The 18,718-nt window shown below is 44.0% G+C and overlaps 2 protein-coding genes across 4 annotated transcripts; one reads left to right on the top strand and one right to left on the bottom strand.

The window, feature by feature from the left end:
* Window positions 1–485: 485 nt before the first annotated feature.
* Window positions 486–6,854, bottom strand: LOC135369675 (amyloid protein-binding protein 2-like). The gene is made up of 14 exons (XM_064603177.1): window positions 6,687–6,854; window positions 6,392–6,480; window positions 6,111–6,262; window positions 5,917–6,040; window positions 5,375–5,543; window positions 5,224–5,280; window positions 4,237–4,269; window positions 4,050–4,117; window positions 3,888–3,993; window positions 3,689–3,813; window positions 3,098–3,183; window positions 2,379–2,569; window positions 2,066–2,231; window positions 486–2,004 (listed from the first exon to the last, which is right to left on the bottom strand). Exons 1-14 carry the CDS (start codon window positions 6,837–6,839, stop codon window positions 1,766–1,768), a joined length of 1,758 nt encoding a protein of 585 aa, XP_064459247.1. The 5' UTR covers window positions 6,840–6,854; the 3' UTR covers window positions 486–1,765.
* A 154-nt stretch (window positions 6,855–7,008) lies between these two features.
* On the top strand, window positions 7,009–18,656 carry LOC135369674 (cellular tumor antigen p53-like). 3 transcript variants are annotated; one of them, XM_064603175.1, is made up of 17 exons: window positions 9,564–9,687; window positions 9,870–9,948; window positions 10,088–10,203; window positions 10,261–10,360; window positions 10,815–10,891; window positions 11,177–11,255; window positions 11,972–12,149; window positions 12,251–12,355; window positions 12,921–13,026; window positions 13,478–13,608; window positions 14,317–14,399; window positions 14,551–14,618; window positions 15,443–15,526; window positions 15,664–15,828; window positions 15,903–15,996; window positions 16,549–16,659; window positions 17,755–18,656. In XM_064603175.1, exons 3-17 carry the CDS (start codon window positions 10,088–10,090, stop codon window positions 17,908–17,910), a joined length of 1,653 nt encoding a protein of 550 aa, XP_064459245.1. In that variant the 5' UTR covers window positions 9,564–9,687; window positions 9,870–9,948; the 3' UTR covers window positions 17,911–18,656. The 3 variants fall into 3 exon arrangements, with proteins under 3 accessions (XP_064459246.1, XP_064459245.1, XP_064459244.1); XM_064603176.1 differs by lacking the exons at window positions 9,564–9,687; window positions 9,870–9,948 and adding an exon at window positions 7,009–7,243; XM_064603174.1 differs by lacking the exon at window positions 9,870–9,948.
* Window positions 18,657–18,718: the final 62 nt, after the last annotated feature.

The following is an 18,718-nucleotide window of genomic DNA, read 5'->3' as shown; positions in this document are numbered from 1 at the left end:
GTGTGGGTTGGAGTTCTACAGCTGGCTAATCTTTTCAGTGACTTCCATCTTTCATCATTGCAGAACACTAAAATTTTTAAAAATTTCTAACTTGTGTGTGCAATAAATGTGGTTCATCTTATGTACCGTATTTAGCCACATTTGACGGAAACCTACACATACCGAGAAGTGGAATTTGTGCGTTCTCAAAGAAGAACGCTTACACCAGTGTGAGTGAAGATAAACAAGTTATTTGTCTGGACAGTATAATTTTCAGAAATTTTGCTCACATAATTTTTCTGGGAAGTTGAGATCCTGTGAAATATTGTTAATGCTGACAGAAAAGTTTGGCCATCAAAACTTGTTACAAAACAGTTCCACAAGGCTGAGGTTGGCTCGCTGACTGCATATATTGACTGGACATTTTGGGCTGACTCAGATCAGCTTTATGGTTGCATGTTTTTTGCTTTAATAGGGAATGACATGTACTGCAGATTACAGTGCCAAAAGAGAGTGAAAGCTATTTATTCCATACACCCCAAACACACATGCCAACATTTGTAACAAAACATGGGCACACTCATAATTTGATAACATAAATATGGAGGCAACTTAGTTTATACACATTGATCTGTAGGTAACACATACTGGAGTCCATGACGTATGCATGCGAGACTTGCAAAATTGACGGCGCTATTTCTACCCTTCGTGAAACATTATTTTGAACACCAGATCCAGCAAGACTGATGCAGGAAATGTCCTTGGAAAGCTGAAAGCTTGAAACTCATAGCTCTATATACAATGCGTCACACGTGTCCTCTTCAAGCGTGCCTCACACACTGCAAAGTAGCAAACGCACAATCTCCCACAGACAGTAACAAACGGAAACTTAAATCAAAGACCCACTGCACCGCACCACACCACATCCAGCTGCTTCTGGGTACTAACGACGTAACATAAAGCTGATTATTAATGGCCGAAGCACTACCAATCAGAAGCAGCTGCCGCTTTTAACGAAGGGACAATGTATGTACAATATAAGAGCTTGATCATTGCTTTTATCGTGTGGTGCAAAGACGGTGCAGAGGATAAGTCTGTTAAGCTGTTAATTTCTCTGTAAACACTCTAAGCCTGCACTTACACTTTACGAAAACGTTTTATATTTAGGGCCTGACTTTTTAGGGTTAAACCCGTATCCGCCCGATATTTACCCCCCGAATGAAATCTGTGAAATTTGGGTTTAACCCGAATCTACCCGAAGACAAATTTTTATTAAACAAAAAAAAATCACCCGAATTCCTGACGACAGAATATGCCGTAACGGGATTTAACCCGAATACACCCGAATTTTCGAATGAAAAATATCACCCGATATTTACCCCCCCGAATTTGGCCAAAAATAAAACCCGAAAAAGTCAGGCCCTATTTATATTACACTCAGAAGATGTGTGAGTGCACGCGTAGGAAGTTGACAGGAAATACTTGGGCGAAACGGTTCGAGGAATTTGTAAACAACAGCACGGAACACATTCCCGCCTCGTATTCAAACGCAGTACTGTTAGTGACGTCCGGTGGGAAGCGCGCACGTGCCGTATGGATAACTTATGTAACCACATCAGCTGTAATTAATCAGTCCTGAACATATTGCAAAAGGCCGGTAACGTAGCAGACTACACACCACGCACTGAAAGTGGTGAACTGTACGTCTGCTATTGTACATACTTCCTGCTTTCATCGTGTCTTTCACCGTGTTAGCTTCACCCGTCCCATCCAAGGCACGTGCTGCCTACCGTAAATTTGTGATGTAGTTGTACATTTCTTCCGGGGGAACTCTGCAGACGTAGAAAGTGAATGGCGAACAGTCACGACCTTCCCTCATGCTTCTCTGGCGAAGGTGGCGCCACTCTTCGAGGATACGAGTGTAGCGCAAGACCTGGTCGGGCTTTGTCATTTCCAGGGAGACTCGCAGCAGGCCCCTGTAGTCGTACTCCAGGCCGCTGTATGCCTCACCGAAAAGCTTTGTGCCTGGGTAATGGAACAAAATTCCTCTGCACCTTCTGCACACTTGCGCGTTCACGACTCCTACCTATAGCGATGGACCGAAGGTAGAGCTTCTCTGCTTGCTCGTACAGCTTCATGTCGTAGTTATAGAGCGATGCAAGATGGCCCACCGAAAGTGCCACTTCGTAATCTTCGGGTCCTAGCAGTTTCTCCTTGATGTGTATGGCCTTTAAATGCATATCCTCCGCTTCCTGGAGTGAAGTCAAACAAGCACTATTACTCTAATTGGTTTAGATAACACGCCCAAATATGCTGAAAAATGGTGAGCTATGTGTCGAGGGAATTACACATTTCAAATGGTTTACGAAGCCCGTTAAAAAATATGCGGCGTTACAAACCTTAAAATGTCTCATTGACTGGTAGAGGCGACCGAGGTTTCCGTAGTGCTTTGCAGTCTGCACATTCATGTCTCCAAATGCTTGGCACGACAATCTTAATGCAGACGTGTGCAACTCTAGTGCTTCCTGAAGCAGCCTTTGTTCAGTTTCTTTGTCAGTGTTGTCGATTGCTATCTCTTCAAGAATCAACGCTGTGAAGAAGGCGATTTTAGCAATCAATTTTTGAATTGGGCAAAGTACAGTACAACCGATACAATGACGGCACAAGGACGGATACAAGGATAGGTTTCTGCCTGTAGAGCATTTACATGGTTCCACAAGCCTCGAGTTATCTGATGATGAGCCTGCGGGTTGAAATGTTTTCCTCTCCAATTTGCCCTCCCCAACACAGCCATAACCATGTCACACACAGTCATATACCGGATATTATCATCTCCAAGGGAAGAAATCATCTTGCTGCTTGGACTGGCGCGCAGTGTGCAGAATTTGTTAGTACTCTATCCACTTTGGAGTATCTGCCAAACGCTCTCCTATCCTTTACAACATTGTGCATTGACAGCGACAATAATGGCAGATATTACTACCTTTCTTCAAACTGGTGTTTTAGCAAGCTGCGATAAACCCATTCTCCAGTTCTGGAACAGTGTTTGGAACGCCTGTGTTCCTCGACCCCTCCAAAATAACTATAAATAGTCACTGTTGCATGTGGAGCAATGTACCTTTGACTCTCTTAGCAGATGCCAGTAGAAGGTGGTCCTCAGGAAGCAGACATGTCATGATGGCCATAGCAGTTTCCGCGTGGTCCCTGTAAGCAGAAAACAGCTCAAGTAGTAAGAGCGTGCATTAGAGCAACATGCACGCGATGACATTCACGGACAAGCAACATAGCAGTTACGAGGAAGCAGAAGTGGTTCCGAGATCTAAGCAACAAAGTTCTAACTAGGATTCCGCGTTTTCGGTTTTTATTTTTCGGTGTTTCTCGATTTTCACGAAAACGGCGTCTTTCGATGTTTTTACTGGCGTGTACATTCTTTTACCCGACAGTTATCGGCGAATGGAAATCACAACGTAATTTCCGCGCTCAGCGCAACGCTCAGTCAACACTGTGTTGTTCGCTGCGGTGGCGTTCTACGGCTGCACAATGCACTCGGACAATATGCCCGTGGTCTCGCGCTATACCTACGTTATGCGTACATTGCGATTTCGCGTACAATGTGCGCGTGGACTTGGAATTGACATTACTTGGAACTTGGATTGACATTTCACTGCCATGTTGTCAATCCAAGCGTTGTCCGCGTTGCTGCTCTTACCTTGCATTCTGGAACCTTCCGGATCGATACTCCAGGACGTAGGATGAATATGCGAGATCTTCGTGTGCAATGGCCACGTGCAGGTTCTTTCCACCGTGCACATTTTGGCGAATATCCAGCACCTTCTGCAATGTGAAATAAATTACAGGAGACGGCACAATGGCAGACAATAAGCCAACCCGTATGGAAAGGTTCTTACCCTGTACACGCGGACAGATGAACTGACCGAGTCCGTATTCAGTAAGTAAAAACCGTAGTCGAGAAGGGTATCTGCTGTCTTAGGATGTTCCCTTCCAAAGTGCTCCCTGCAACATGCAGTGAAGTGAGCACTGAACCCGATGCGACCTGCTGATATACGTACCATGCCATATGCAGGGCTTGCTTTATCAGCAACTCTGCTTGCTTGAACTCTCGTTTCACAACGCACGCCTAGGTACAGAGAAGCCAACAAACATTTTTTGTTACACAAATACATTGCTTTTTCTTCTACTTCTCCATAACAGCATATAGAAATATTTGAAATGGAATTACGTGGAGTTGTTAATTACCTTTGATGCTTGTCTAAGGACATCAATCACAGACTGAAATAAAAAGTAGTAAGAACACAATTTCAGTTCAAAAATGATACTAAAGCGAGCTAGGAAGACACATTAAACATCCTCTTAAACGTTAAAAAAAAAAGAAAGGCTTTTGTGCACAGCTTGCACTTCATCAGGTTATCATCATCGTAACCAAACCATTATTTTTGTACTACGTAGAAACGCAGATTCTGACATCGCCTTGTTATCTGTTCTGTTGTGATCTTCTGGATCCACCGTAAAAGAGCTTGTACTGTGCTTGTGGTGCCAGTATGCTCAGGAGCAGTACTGTTTGAAATTTACTAAACATAGTGCAGCAAGTAAAGAAACAATGTGTTCATTGGCAAAAAAAACAAACAAAAAAACTTGGAGATGGATGGAACGGGAAGCTTGTTGACCTTGAATCGGTCGAGCCTATTGTCAGAATGCTGTGTCATGCATGAGCGGTGAAACTTTGTTGTACATGTGAGCATAGTGGAACTTTGAAGTCTCTTTGATACTGACAAAAATCGGATACATACTGCGTTGAATAAGCATCAGATAACAACTGTATGATTTTAAAAAATCAAAATCAAATCAAATTTATATTGAGAGATATGGGCTTTGCAGAAGTGGAGGCTGTAACACACAAAATGTAGTCTTTGATGAACAAGTAGGTTTGGACAGGCTGTTATGCGGGCTCCCAAGTTATCATGGAGAGTGAGTAGAGATACACTACAGGTGCGACTCAAAACTTTGCTCTGCTTAACATTACGCATGCACTCTCCTGTCCTTAAGTAATGTCATGTGGTAATAAAGAGTGTTTGTGTGCTCAAAAAAACACTGCAGATATGCAGTACAGTACATGGTCAGTCGTACAAGCATACCACAGCTCCTCAAGTGCTGGATGTACATTCTTGTAAGATGCGTGTGATGATTTGGAATTGAAGCATACTAGTACTTTAACACAACCATTACCTTGGGGTGAGCATTGGAATTAAGGTGTCGCACTGCTTGCATGGCCCAGTCATATGCCTAAAAGTGACATAAAGGTCTCGTAAGGACATATTTACGGAAATGTTACGAGTGGCATCCACACAAACTGCTAAAAGAGAAAATAGTCGCTCACCTCCTTGTACTGGCTCCGACAGGAATACAAGGCTGAAAATTCAGAGTAGAGGCCTGCTAGATTGAGAGAGTGTCCCACATTTGTTAGCTTGACGATATATAGCTTTGTTTCTTCCAGGGTCTCCGCAGCCTCCGCAAACTTGCAGTAAGAGTGCTGTACGTGCAGCAACCTACACAACAAGCCCACACACCATTATACAGTGCACAGCAATTGCTACCATGGGAAGCCATATTCACCACGAGATCGACCTATAGGTGGCGACACCGTCACCTTTCTAGCGTGGATAACACGCTGGCCGATGTTCGGAGTTGGTGGCTCTTTTCCGTAATTCACCGAAAGGATCGCTTGTGTCGCGATGGCACGACACTTTTCCCCAATGCTCCACCTACTGCACTGGACGCTGAATAAACATGTAAAAGCAGACGACGCGAAGAAGCTCCTCGCGAAGAAGATTCTCCGTAGCGCGCCAACACCGTTTGATCTCGGAGTGAATAGACCTGGTTGAAACACACACACGTACACACAAATATTTGCTCACTCACCGCATGCAACATTCCAGTCCAGAAACCCAGTGTGGATAGTCGTTTATTTGACGACACAACGTAAGGCAACGGAGGAGCATTCGCTCGCTTTCGCGGAACCAGCCGGCATCACTTAGGAAATTCCCTAATGAAATGAAGTGAAATAGTTATGTCTCGCGGTCAATCTGGGGTGGAGCAATGGGCAAATAGCCCACCTAGTGAAAGGCCAAGATTGATTAAGCTTTCGAATGGCTGAGCCTGAGCCGGCGCAGCTGTGTAACAACGTCGTTGATAAGCATCCGCCAGCATGCGGGCTGTCTGTGCTCCGTGGTCCATCACTGCTTGGAAACAGTGGTGCAGTAAATGCCTGCGTGGTGAACGAAAACGCCAGTATACCCAGATGTGACTTTAGCGACAAATCTTGCTAACAAATTGGAAAGACGAACAATGAAATAAGTTTCTGGTAAGATATCTGCAAGTATCAGGTAGCCGATACCGTTTGTCTTTCGCTTTCAGTATCTTGGCAAAGACGTCCAAGTCCGAGAACTCGCATCCCAGCAAACATAGTCTGTTTTGTTTGTACAGCTGGAAGAAGAATGTAGTGTCAGCCACGCCAATTGGCAGACTGTGAACGTCACAACAACACACTGACACGGCAAACAAAGTGAAGTTTAATGTCGTTAGTGAACTGGATATGCCAATGCCCCAGGTAGGTCACAGAAGGGAGCACGATCTCTAAAGACTGTGTATGGTAAGCGCTGAACTGCAAAGTGTTCAAGAAGACTCCTTACTTGGTAGAAAATGTCGAATGCGATATTTTCCGGTAAATATCGCAGATCTCTTTGGAAATTCGAGTAGTTATTGACAAGAGTCGAAACAGCAGAGTTGTAGAGAGATTCTGGGACCCATTGCAAGCGTGACGCCATTACTCCTACTCCAGCCATATGAGGTTCGCTAAGGCCTGACAAAATGCACAGAATGGGAGAGTTGCCAAACCTTGCTCAAGCAAAAATGTTTTGCTGAGAGCAGCGGAGAGGCCGCTAGTTGTCAACATGTAATGGGATTCTTTGTTTGGTTGTTTGATTCTTTGTTTTTGGTGTATTAGTACATTAGTACAAAGTAAAATAGTCCATAAGTAAAATGCTTATTTTAACGCCTGCGGCATAGTATTGAAAGCTGAAAACAATAATTGTTTCGGATTTACAAAATTGGAGTGACTGGAACAAAAAGCAGCAGAATAGAACAAAAACGTAACAAATGGTCGTTCAGCGTCTGTGTGTTGCTTCGCGCTAAACGCAACTCGCGTGTTTCTGTTTTTTCGCGAGTTGTTTCATTCACTCATTTCGAGGTAAATTTTCTGTTTTTTGAAATGACAGCGAGCAGAAGGAGTATTTTGTCGGGATATACTTTAGCAACGATGCCGCGGCCTTTTCGAACAGAAAAAACAAGAAAAGCCAAATATGCGCTGCTTCTCAACTATTTGAAGAGAATCTCCGAATTTACGAACCAAAGTATGTTAAAAATACGCACTTTTTAAAATATGTTTTACGAAAATTACTTTTTCAAAACGGAGCAATCCGGCTATCTATATTCTACCACGATCCCACTACTTCAGCGCCACTAACAATGAACACGGAAACTGATAGAAATGCGAAACGGAATCCTTATATTTTACAGCCTTTTTTGGGTATTACGAACGTAATTAATAAACGTATTGCAAACAACGCAAAACTTTGGCAGGCAAAAAGCTAAAAATGTACAAAACAACATAGCAGACGACACATGAGCGGCAGTTTTGAAACACGAACTTTCGAAACGAGTGCGAAAAATGAACCTCTTCACGCTAGGCCCTGTGAGACGTAACTTGCGTAGGGCTAACGTAAGACTTGCACCAGAACCAGTACTAATATTCACCTGACCTAACCTATAGGTTAGGTCAGGTGAATATTAGTACTTGACTAGTACTGACTAGTACTACCTTGAGGTGAATATTAGTACGTGACTGAGGTTATAACCTCAGTCACATCAGATGCAGTCTACGTCAGCCCTCTCGACACATGGAATACGTATTCACCTGCCCTGACCTAACCTCAGTCACGTCGGATGCGCAGTCCACGTCAGCTCTCTCCACACATGGAATACGTATTCACCTGGCCCAACCTAACCTCAGTTACGTCGGATGCACAGTCTACATCAGCCTTCTCGACACATGGAATACGCATTCACTTGACCTAACCTAACCTCGGTCACGTCGGATGCACAGTCTACATCAGCGCTCTCGACACATGGAATACGCATTCACTTGACCTAACCTAACCTCGGTCACGTCGGATGCACAGTCTACGTCAGCGCTCTCGACACATGGAATACGCATTCACTTGACCTAACCTAACCTCGGTCACGTCGGATGCACAGTCTACATCAGCCCTCTCGACACATGGAATACGCATTCACTTGACCTAACCTAACCTCGGTCACGTCGGATGCACAGTCTACGTCAGCCCTCTCGACACATGGAATACGCATTCACTTGACCTAACCTAACCTCGGTCACGTCGGATGCACAGTCTACGTCAGCCCTCTCGACACATGGAATACGCATTCACTTGACCTAACCTAACCTCGGTCACGTCGGATGCACAGTCTACGTCAGCCCTCTCGACACATGGAATACGCATTCACTTGACCTAACCTAACCTCGGTCACGTCGGATGCACAGTCTACGTCAGCCCTCTCGACACATGGAATACGCATTCACTTGACCTAACCTAACCTCGGTCACGTCGGATGCACAGTCTACATCAGCCCTCTCGACACATGGAATACGCATTCACTTGACCTAACCTAACCTCGGTCACGTCGGATGCACAGTCTACATCAGCCCTCTTGACACATGGAATACGCATTCACTTGACCTAACCTAACCTCGGTCTCGTCGGATGCACAGTCTACGTCAGCCCTCTTGACACATGGAATATGTATTCACCTAACCTCAGTCACGTCGGATGCACATTGTACATGGGCCCCATTCTTCGACATGTGCAATACGTAATCACCTGGCCTAACCTAACCTCAGTCATGCCGAATGGTCATTCTACGTGGACCCACTCTTCGACATGTGCAATACGTAATCACCTGACCTAACCTAACCTAACCTCAGTCACACCGGATGCACATTCTACATGGACCCACTCTTCAACATGTGCAATACGTAATCACCTCGCCTAACCTAACCTCAGTCACGCCGAATGCACATTCTACATGGACCCACTCTTCGACATGTACAATACGTAATCACCTAGCCTAACCTAACCTCAGTCACGCCGGATGCACATATCTACACAGACCCACTCTTCGACAGCAATACCTAACCTGGGAAAAGATGCACTCTCTCCACATTCAGGTGTTGCTTTTTGTTTTAATTTGTAGCATTTTATTATTTCCATCCATCAACATAAAAAGTTCCATTAAGCAAAACCATCTTACGCAACCCTACACCCAAAACGCTTCTCATACTACTACATCCAATAGAAGACGACTATTAACCTCTCCATACCCAAAACGCGTCTCATGCGACTGTATCGGATGGCAGACGACTATGCGATACATAGCCGATCGCCGATCACTCGCCCGTATCGTCTGGCAACAATGACAACGTGCCAAAATTGCCAAACGCTAATTCCACGCCTATCCGTCCGCCGCGGCATCGTTAGTAAAGTACAGCCTTTTGTCGTTTTCAGGGAAACTAAGAACCAGTTCAAATCTGAATCTCGCAAATGTATGCCGAATTTGGTAAGCTAGAAAGAAGTTTCGGATGCCTTCCGCGTCGTTGAAGTGTTTGGGGGTTTGTGTGAGTGTATGTATGTATGACCAGCTAGTCGGCTTGACATAACGGTACTTACAGGGCAATGCAACACATGTGTAAGGTTGTGTTATGTTGTGCTTTGTTCACGTGGTTACTGTTGTTGTTGTAGGCGGTTAGGCGCACGAGTGCTTGCCTGCGGATCCCCGAGTTGTAGGCAGATTAAAATGTGAAGTTGCTAGTACCATGCTGTGAGTTTTTTTTTTTTTTTTCACTATTTGAGGTAATGCACCTGCTGTATTACTCTGAAGTTTTCGGCGTGTTGTTTTTCTGCCAGTGGAATAACTTGCTTGGCTAGCCTCACTTGTGGTTTACCTGGCTTGTTTCCAGATGGATTTCCTCGATAATTCTCCGACTGAAGATTTAAACATATTGAGCCAGGGATCGTACAACCGACTCCTGCGAGACTTTCCCATTACAGAGCAGTGGAGCGCCATTCTAAACGAGTATGGTTCGGCAAGGCGCTGTTTGTGTGTTTGCCCCGTAACGTATTTCTGATGCAGTGATGAAGCTGATCGATTTCAAGACACCACAGTCGAATACAGTCATTTCGCAGTCAATGAGGAACTACACCATATTGGTACTTCTGCTGGGGCATACACGGTTAGTATTTGAACACGAATACAAAGGGTGTGTCTACTAGAGCAGCAGTACATGCACAGAATGGCAGATCTCCGTTTACTGGAGCAGCTTGCTTTCTAGGCCAGTGCCTTCCTTTGAACAGGGCTACTGTGCTCGGCAGTCACAATGGTTCCAGGCTTATGCTGTGCCGTTGGCTGAGTGATGTCACAAGAGTGGACAACACATAATGCCAAATGACTGAAAATCTGAGTCCTGCAGATATCCGAAAAAGAAAAATTGTTGATCACAGGAACATTTTCTCTAGCCTGGGAGACAATACAGTCAAAATCAGTACAAAAACAGACAAGATGAATCGGTGGTGCTGCTTTTGTAGACATGGCCTAAATGATAATGTATTCAGAACCACACACACACACACACAAAAAAAAAAAAGACAGCAATGTTTTCACTAATGCCACTCCTTTTCCAATTCTAGCAACTAAAGTGTCCTCCACGGCCCCCACTTCATATAGAGGAGCCAGAGCCAGCACCAAGCTCACCAGTAGTAATTACGTATGGACACCCTTTACATACTTACGAAAACTTTATTATAAGCCCGGGCCCTTAATCACAATTGTCTCACGACATAAAGCCGTGAATTATCGTTACCATGCTTATGACCATAGTCACGGGGAGACCTTTGGGCAGGGGGCTCAAACTCATTAAAGGTTATGTTTCTTGACTACGTTTTGTGTGGTGTAGCAGGTTTGTTGGTAACTTCTCTCGGTCCTATATTTCTTCTTCTTTTTATTTCTTTTTTTTTTTAGATCAGTAACTTTTCATTCTTTCTATTTTCAGTGAACCCTTTGAGGGCGAATATGGTTTCTTCATTTCATGCGGTGAGCAGGAGAAGAGGAAGAAAAGTACTCCTTGGGCTGTACGTGTTTACGATTAAGGCAGTTTTGTGGTCTGTTGTGAGACTCTGAAACGTCCTAATGCCCATTCATTTTGGAGTGCCGTATTTTCTCGAATCTAAGATGACCCCCTAAACTCAGGGTACACGAATTTGGTAAAATTTTGGTAGAGCTGGTAAAATTTGGATTGGGAGGCAGTACAGTTGGAACTGGTGCACAATACCATTTATTGATCACCACTTTCTTCACTCGACTCACTTCACCACAGCTCATTGCGCTCCGTTCCATTCAAAGCATTAGACAAACCATACCTTTTAAAAGCGCGTGCGACAACGATGTGAGGCACATTGCACCAAGTGGCCAAAATCCACTGTGCTGGTGCAACTACTGATCTCCCTGTTGCTTCAGCTGTCTTCTAACATTTGCTTCCGCTACTTGAAACCACCTTGCCACCACTAAATAGTTGCCGCACTTACTGGCGAAAATGATACACAGGATTTTGAAAAAAAAAAAAAAGAAACATAATCTTAAATTTGAGAAAATATGATTATATATCAGTACCCTGTTCGCTGCTTCGTAATGCTGCAGCAAATAAGCTACGTAACCTAGAAATTCAGCTGCGGGTAAACGCAAAATAGCGGAACACAAAATGCGGACAACTTTTGTTTTGATGGGAATCACCGGAGCTTTTGAGGGAACTTTTCTGTTATATTTTGCCATTCTCTTGACCTCTTTGCAGTATGCCTCTGAACGAAGGAAGCTTTTCGTCAACATAAACGTTGTGTGTCCATTTCACGTTCATGTCAAGAGAGATCCACCCGCTGGGTCCACGCTCAGGGTCATGGCAGTTTACGCACAGTCTAACTTTGCCATGGACATTGTTAAATGTTGTCCACTACATGGAGCTGCTGATCGAGGTGAGGAGTAAAGAGCTTTGAGTCCTCCTCTCATGTGTACAAGTCGGATCAGTAATATGATGACCTCTCTTATTTTGGAACTTGTATCTTCATTTTGACAGAAGGTGATAAGCATCTGATCAGGTGTGAGAGTCCCTGGGGAGCCTACGTAGAAGATCCTGTCACAAATCGACACAGTGTGGTGTCCCCATTCCTGAAGGCAGAAGGTACAAGCATTTCTCTTATGACAATTTGGCAAATACGGTCACCAACCGATTTTAAGACTTCTTTTGAACCACCGACCGAACTTCTTGAGGCTTCGGATGAATCTGTTGGCGTTGTCCCATGGACACTGTACTTCCACTTGAAATATATTTTGCCGTTTCTTGAATACTGATGCCAGAAACTGAACTTGGACCCTCCTGATTTTTGGATGGAGATGCTACCATTCCGTCATGCGAGCTTGGCTCAGCCTTTTGAACAGGCGCAGCAACAACACAGCACTAGCAGAAAGTTGTGGTCCTGTGGGGTGAGCAGGTGGCTTAGCAATGGCTAAGCCACTTGGAAATAAGATAAGATAGATAAGGATGATAAGGAGATAGATAAGGACAATGAGGAGATGGATAACGATGATGAGGAGATAGATAAGGACAGTCAGGAGATAGATGAGGAGATGAAGTCAATTGTTGATGTTGACAAAAAATTCTAACTTCTCCTACAAGTTGAAAGAATTGGTTGGTGACTGTAATATCATATTCTCTGATGCTTTCATGTGTTGCTATTTCGTACTAGTTGGGACAGCATATTCTGTGTACCTCTACCGCTTCATGTGCCTTAGCTCCTGCTCCGGAGGAATGAATCGAAGACCCATAAAGGTCGTCTTCACCTTGGAACATGGGTAAGTGTCATTCTGTGCCCACCCCCATTGCCAGTTTTACCAGGCTTAAATTAAAAAGTATATCATTTATAGAAAAATCGATTTTGTGAAGGTGTGGACCCTGGAACACCCCCCCAACACATGCATGTCTCCAATCTGGACACTGCCTACCCTATGCATTTTAGACTATTGTTAAAGGAATGTACTCGTACAGTCTTGTCAATTCTCAGTTAAAACCCAGCACCAGCTACTGTTCGTGTGGCCTTGAAGAATGTACGTAGTGCATTCATTGATATGGAAATGCTTACAAGTTGATCGTGCCATGTCGACCACTTCATCATAGTTGGGCCTTGTCGGTGCAGAGCAGAGTTGTGACACGATTCATGTACATATTCATGCACAGATTCATGTGCCTATGTACATATGGGTTTTGAAGAAGTCTTCTTCATTCTTTTCTTCTTTCTTTTTGCAGAGGAAGCATCCTGGGGAGGTTTTCAATGGATGTCAAAATTTGTGCCTGCCCTGGGAGGGATCGAGACATTGAAGATAAGAAGTTGAAGGGCAAAGGCACTAATGATGCTACAAACGATCAGGTGAAAAGAGGTAAGTTCTCTTTCTCACATCTTTGTCATCACAAACACCGCACAGAATCGCTTACGTCTAGTATTTCTTACCTCTGTTCCCGCTGTTCTGCATGAATTCTGATCCCACTCTGGTTTGTTAACAACAGCAGGGTTCCTTCTATGCTTTCAGAATTTCAGACTTGGACTCGCAACATGGCTCTACCCGAGCTACGTTGATTGTGCCGAAAAAATATGGCACGGTCACACTTTGCTCAGACTTTGCACAGTAATAGTGCTTCTCCTGCACTCTCAGTAGAAATCTTTTTAAGAAATTGTTGCGGTGTCAGAGATTATTTTATCTTTTTCGCTTACTGTACTCTCACTTCCCTCGTACCATGCACACTGGTGATTTTTCGTAGGAGTTCGCGTTGCAGTTTAAAATATAAATACGTAGAAATTAATATAATCTGAAGTTGACACGTGACCGAAGTATCACCATGATTGAAAAGGTAAATGCGAGGGACTTTTGATTGTCTACCATGTATGCGTTGCATGGTATGCATGTTTAATGTTTGGAAACCGTGTAATGTTTACATCGCAGTGAGAAAAGGGGATCCACATTCATGTGCGAACACTATGTGTGCATGTATGGGGTATGCATTCTTGGAAGCGGACAGTTTCCTTGCTTCTAGGGTCACGCAATCCAAGATTTGCTTCAATGTGACCCTTTCTTTCTTTGTTTTCACAGGTGCACCAGTAGAGGCAAATTTTATGTCTGTGGTTCCCACAAAGAGGACAAGGACATCAGATGATGAGGACTACACTGTGAAGGTAGGCAGGTGTAGAATGCTGAAACTCAGCCTTGCTTTGAGCTCGCATTATTAGATGCATGTCCCATCCTGCAAACAAAGGTTTCTGTTTGTCATTGCTAAGGGCATGTGCTGCATATCTGTACTAGTTATTACTTGTTTGTTCCTTGCAGTGCAATGACAAAAATACTTACCATCTGCTCACTGCAATCAGAAAGTGGACGGAAGCATTTAAATGTGGGTAAGAGCTTTCTTCTCCTTATATCTTGTGTCTGCTGGTTATCAACACCGTAACAATTTCGAGCTTTGTGTGTTTCAATGGCATGTGTTCATTGTCCTCTCATTGCTAGTCATTCCTGTCATGATCACATTTATTTGAATTACACTTTATCAAACAGTGGGATCTGGTTGAAACCCAGCTGGTAAAAAAAAGAAAAGAAAAAGGAAACAGATCAGAATAGTTAGTACAAAGTCATACCTGCCAACTCACTCGGATTATCCGGGGGACTCCTGAATTTCATTAGTCTGCCGATTGTGCAGACGCGCCCTCCAATCTCCCAGAAAATTGGGGCCGTGTTTTTTTTTTTTTCCCTCATTTTTCTTTAAAAGCTGTGCAAACATATTCCTGAAGAATTAGACAGCCACTAAGACATGTTTCCGGCATGACCATCCATGACCGGAGGTCACGACAGTTCGAGTGTTTAATTATGTCCGTGTTTCTCGAGAAGACGTGGTATTGTCCTATCATCAGTCCAGTCTCGCACAGTACTACGCTGCGGCAGAAAGTGTGCTCCCCCACTATTTCTTCTGGTGCGCTATAGCTTCACCTTATCTTCATGCGTATGTAGTTGGCGGACTAGATTTCTTTTCCTTCTTGTTTTGTTGAGCATGACTATATAGTTGCAAATGCTCAGGCACAGACTTCACAGTCTGTAATGGTGGTCATTGAGCATGATCCCAATGAGTAGTGATGTTAAACTTCATAGAAGCATCTTTTTAGCACAATATGTGTTGCATAGCATGCGTTTATTTAGTGTTTCTTCATTCTTGCACTCTCATCATAAGTGACGAGCCCTCCTCAGGCAATCAACCACCGCAGTCGCTTCCCCTACTGACCCAACTGGTAAATGCATCTCTGCAAGAGAAAAGGTGGGCAATGGACATTAATGCGTTCTACAGCTTAAGCGGCCGCTTAGCCAAGTGGCACAGTGGCCCAATGATTAAAGGTCTCGCGATATTTTGTAAACGAATGAACGAACAAATTACATTCGTTTAATGACCTGCAGTGGGACATCACAATCCTGTAATGGCAGCGCCACGGAAATGGAGAAAGCTTCCCAGACTTCCCCAACTGATCCTTCTACGCTGGCTGCAGATCTGGAGGAAGCAGTTCACTTGAAAAGCGAAGTGGAAACACAAAACGTGCACTCAAGAAGCACACCCATTGAGGAGTCAGTGTCACCTGAAACTAGAGGAAGTTGGCAGAATTCAAAGAAATTTTTGTTCTTTTGTTTATTGCTCTTAGCTGGTTGGCCTCCCTGAACATGTCGTCCTGCTGTCGAGAGCTGCAGGAGAAAGGCTACACAACCCTCGACTCTCTCAGGTCAATGACCCTAGAGGTAAAGAGTCTTACTCTAACACGTGTGGGAATCGAGCTTTGCGATTGGGTCAGATCACGGCCTACTCGATTATAACGACCGTGTCATAGGCACCCCTTCCCCAGCACCGCATTTAGGAGCTAGAGGTGGCGCTACTCATCGGCCCGGTTATTGCTTCATCAATTTCTGCAATACTTTGTACTTCAGCTTACCTTAGTATTTTTGTACAGGCGGTGGATGTCCTATGGGAGATGCTTCTTTCTAAAGTTGATTATCATCATCATTCTACACGTTTTCGTAGGAGCTGTTGCTGTCGTCTGCTGCGGTAGGCATACGTCTGCTTCTGCGCGTTCAAAATTCAAACTTTCGTTGTCCAATCACGATGTAGATCTCGCGGGCCGATGAGTAGCGCCCCTTGCGGATCGTGCGGATTGGCTCCTCATAGGGGTTGCCGATTATGACATGGTCGTTATAATCTATCACCATGAATTCGATGCAACCGTGGTGATCCCCTTGAAAAACTTTTATTGCATCTATAGCATTCGACTTTGATACCTTTTTTATGCTTGGTAGGAAGCAAAGAGGCTGAAGTTGACTCGTGATGAGAAAAATAAACTCTTCGGCAGTTTTCTGAGCGCCGAAATTGATGACAGCGACGAAGAGGAGTTTGTTTCCGTGAGCCAGGTGAATTTTTCATTGCAAATTATGCGACTCTTACTGACCGAGTAACAGCTGGGGCCACTGGAATGATGAAATATTATAGTAAAGCTTTACATCTCCTTGTTCACAAAAACTACTGTGCACTCACGCGAGGGACATCTGTGCAGAACATGCTATTAGGAGAAAAATAAAATGGGGGGGGGGGGAAGAAGTTGCACAGTGCTGGGTTATCAGGAGTGGCACACTGCGCACTTAGCAGGAGATATTGTCTTTGTCTTCTCCCATGTCTGCTGTGGAATATCTTGTCGCCGTGCCGGAGGACATTCCCCACTGTTAGCAGTGCACAAAAAGATATTTCGTTAGGTGGTCATGCTTATGTACCAGCAGAAAGCTGCGATGTGTTTCTGTTTTTTTTTTTTTTTTATATCTTCCGCTGGAATGTGCTGGCGAATGTCGCTCGCGTGTATATGTAGAGCCTGAAGTTTTAGGGTTTTACCCGATTCTTCCCCGAATTTGCACCCCGAATCGAAGGTTCCCTCTTTAGGGTGAAACCTGATTTTTGCCTGGCAAATTGCCCTCACTTGGATGTCTGTAGGAATGCACTAACTTACTTGTTTGGCAGCAAATGCAGTTACATCACCGTTTGTACCAAACCACTACAGTTACTTTGAGTAACTGAGCCCGATTTCCCCCCGAATTTAGCCTACTGGAAGTTTTTTCACCGGAATTCGCATGAATTTAGTGCACATGTTTATTTGCCCGATTTTTACCCCCCGAATTTAGGAAAAAATATTTCCCGAAAACTTCATGCTCTATGTATATGTAGATAATGGGACAGATTTAACCCTTGTTTCCCTCTCCCAAATGCGCTACCAAAGGTACATTTTTAGGGGGCTGAACTCCCCTTCCCTTTCTTGCTACGGCACTTGCACCATGCTTTAGATTGCTTCCCATCTGCTTCGTCAACATCTGACATAGTTCCGATTTTGGGTTGCTAAATGTTCAGCTTGGTGCATGCATTCGCTTCTTGCTCAGATGGAGCGGATGACTGACGGATGACCCTGTATGCCATCCCGTACTTCTTTGTGAGCATACTGACACATGATTCTCCCTCTTTAGCGTTGTAACGCAGGATACATTCCCACATCGCAAGAAAGCAATCCTGGAGGTTTGAGCCAGCACAGTCATGCATCATCCTCAGGCAGTGCAAAAAGCTTCACAGTAACACACGTCCGAATCAGAACACGCATCAAGAATGAGCACAACTACTCTTGAACTTCATCGTGTGCATATAATGTATCTTCACCTGTCATTTGGCACAGTTATGTCAAAGTTTTGACAGCTTTCGAGTGAAATGGAGAACTTGTATAGGTTTTTTGACTCCTGGTTGAGATTTGTTAATATTGTACAAAGTGAGACCGTAGACAGTGGGACTCTCGTTCTAGTGACCATGAAATGGCAGTTTTCTGCCACTCAGTGCTTCAGATGTCGCCAAGCTGTGCCACATACTGTAACTCTCAGTTAGTAACGTCATACATAGAGTCAGTGCAGGGTGAATATAGGCATGTAATAGTGTGTAACAGCAGAACATAAGAAAGATGGCACAGTGCATTTCAGTTGATTTGATATATGTTTTTTATTTTTGTAGTACGTGAAACAGTGGCAATTTAGAATTCCCAAAATTTGGTGTCTAGTTTTTGTAATTTATATTGTACTTGGTACTGTGAACTTTCACTTGCCAGGGCAACCTGGCTGCTGTTTGGTATACTCTGCACAATTTTTTTTTTTAAATGTTTATGATACTCAGTGGACTTTCTGTGAAATCTGGCCAGTTCAGTTGTTTTTATGATGAGCATCGGAACAAACTTGAAGCGTGTATACATATTATTTCTCTGGCTTTCTTACTTTTTCTGTTGACTATTTTTCATGTATGTGGCATATTGTCATCTGTGGCAGTTCTGTGGCAGCAGCATTGCTTTATTCCAATGGCTGTATTCTAATAAATTATGTATATGTTTTCACCTCTGTGATGTGATGTATGTATACCTTTTCTTGCGCCAATAAGGGAGCAAAGGCAAAATGG

Source organism: Ornithodoros turicata, chromosome 10 (assembly GCF_037126465.1).
Source record: "Ornithodoros turicata isolate Travis chromosome 10, ASM3712646v1, whole genome shotgun sequence".
In the NCBI taxonomy this organism is placed as follows: domain Eukaryota; kingdom Metazoa; phylum Arthropoda; class Arachnida; order Ixodida; family Argasidae; genus Ornithodoros; species Ornithodoros turicata.
The sequence above is the reverse complement of the archived record's forward strand: the minus strand, read 5'-3'. Positions and strand labels throughout refer to the sequence as shown.

What these genes read in the sequence shown, in the direction of transcription:
- LOC135369675 (XM_064603177.1), bottom strand. Translation starts at nt 6,839, where the DNA reads ATGGCTGGAGTAGGAGTAATGGCGTCACGCTTGCAATGGGTCCCAGAA. An exon ending in TCCTTAGACAAGCATCAAAG is followed by an intron (nt 4,118 to 4,236) that starts GTAATTAACAAC and finishes CTCTGTACCTAG; the next exon opens with GCGTGCGTTGTGAAACGAGA. An exon ending in CAAGCCCTGCATATGGCATG is followed by an intron (nt 3,994 to 4,049) that starts GTACGTATATCA and finishes TGCATGTTGCAG; the next exon opens with GGAGCACTTTGGAAGGGAAC.
- LOC135369674 (XM_064603174.1), top strand. An exon ending in TGGAGCGCCATTCTAAACGA is followed by an intron (nt 10,204 to 10,260) that starts GTATGGTTCGGC and finishes TTTCTGATGCAG; the next exon opens with TGATGAAGCTGATCGATTTC. An exon ending in ACATGGAGCTGCTGATCGAG is followed by an intron (nt 12,150 to 12,250) that starts GTGAGGAGTAAA and finishes TCATTTTGACAG; the next exon opens with AAGGTGATAAGCATCTGATC.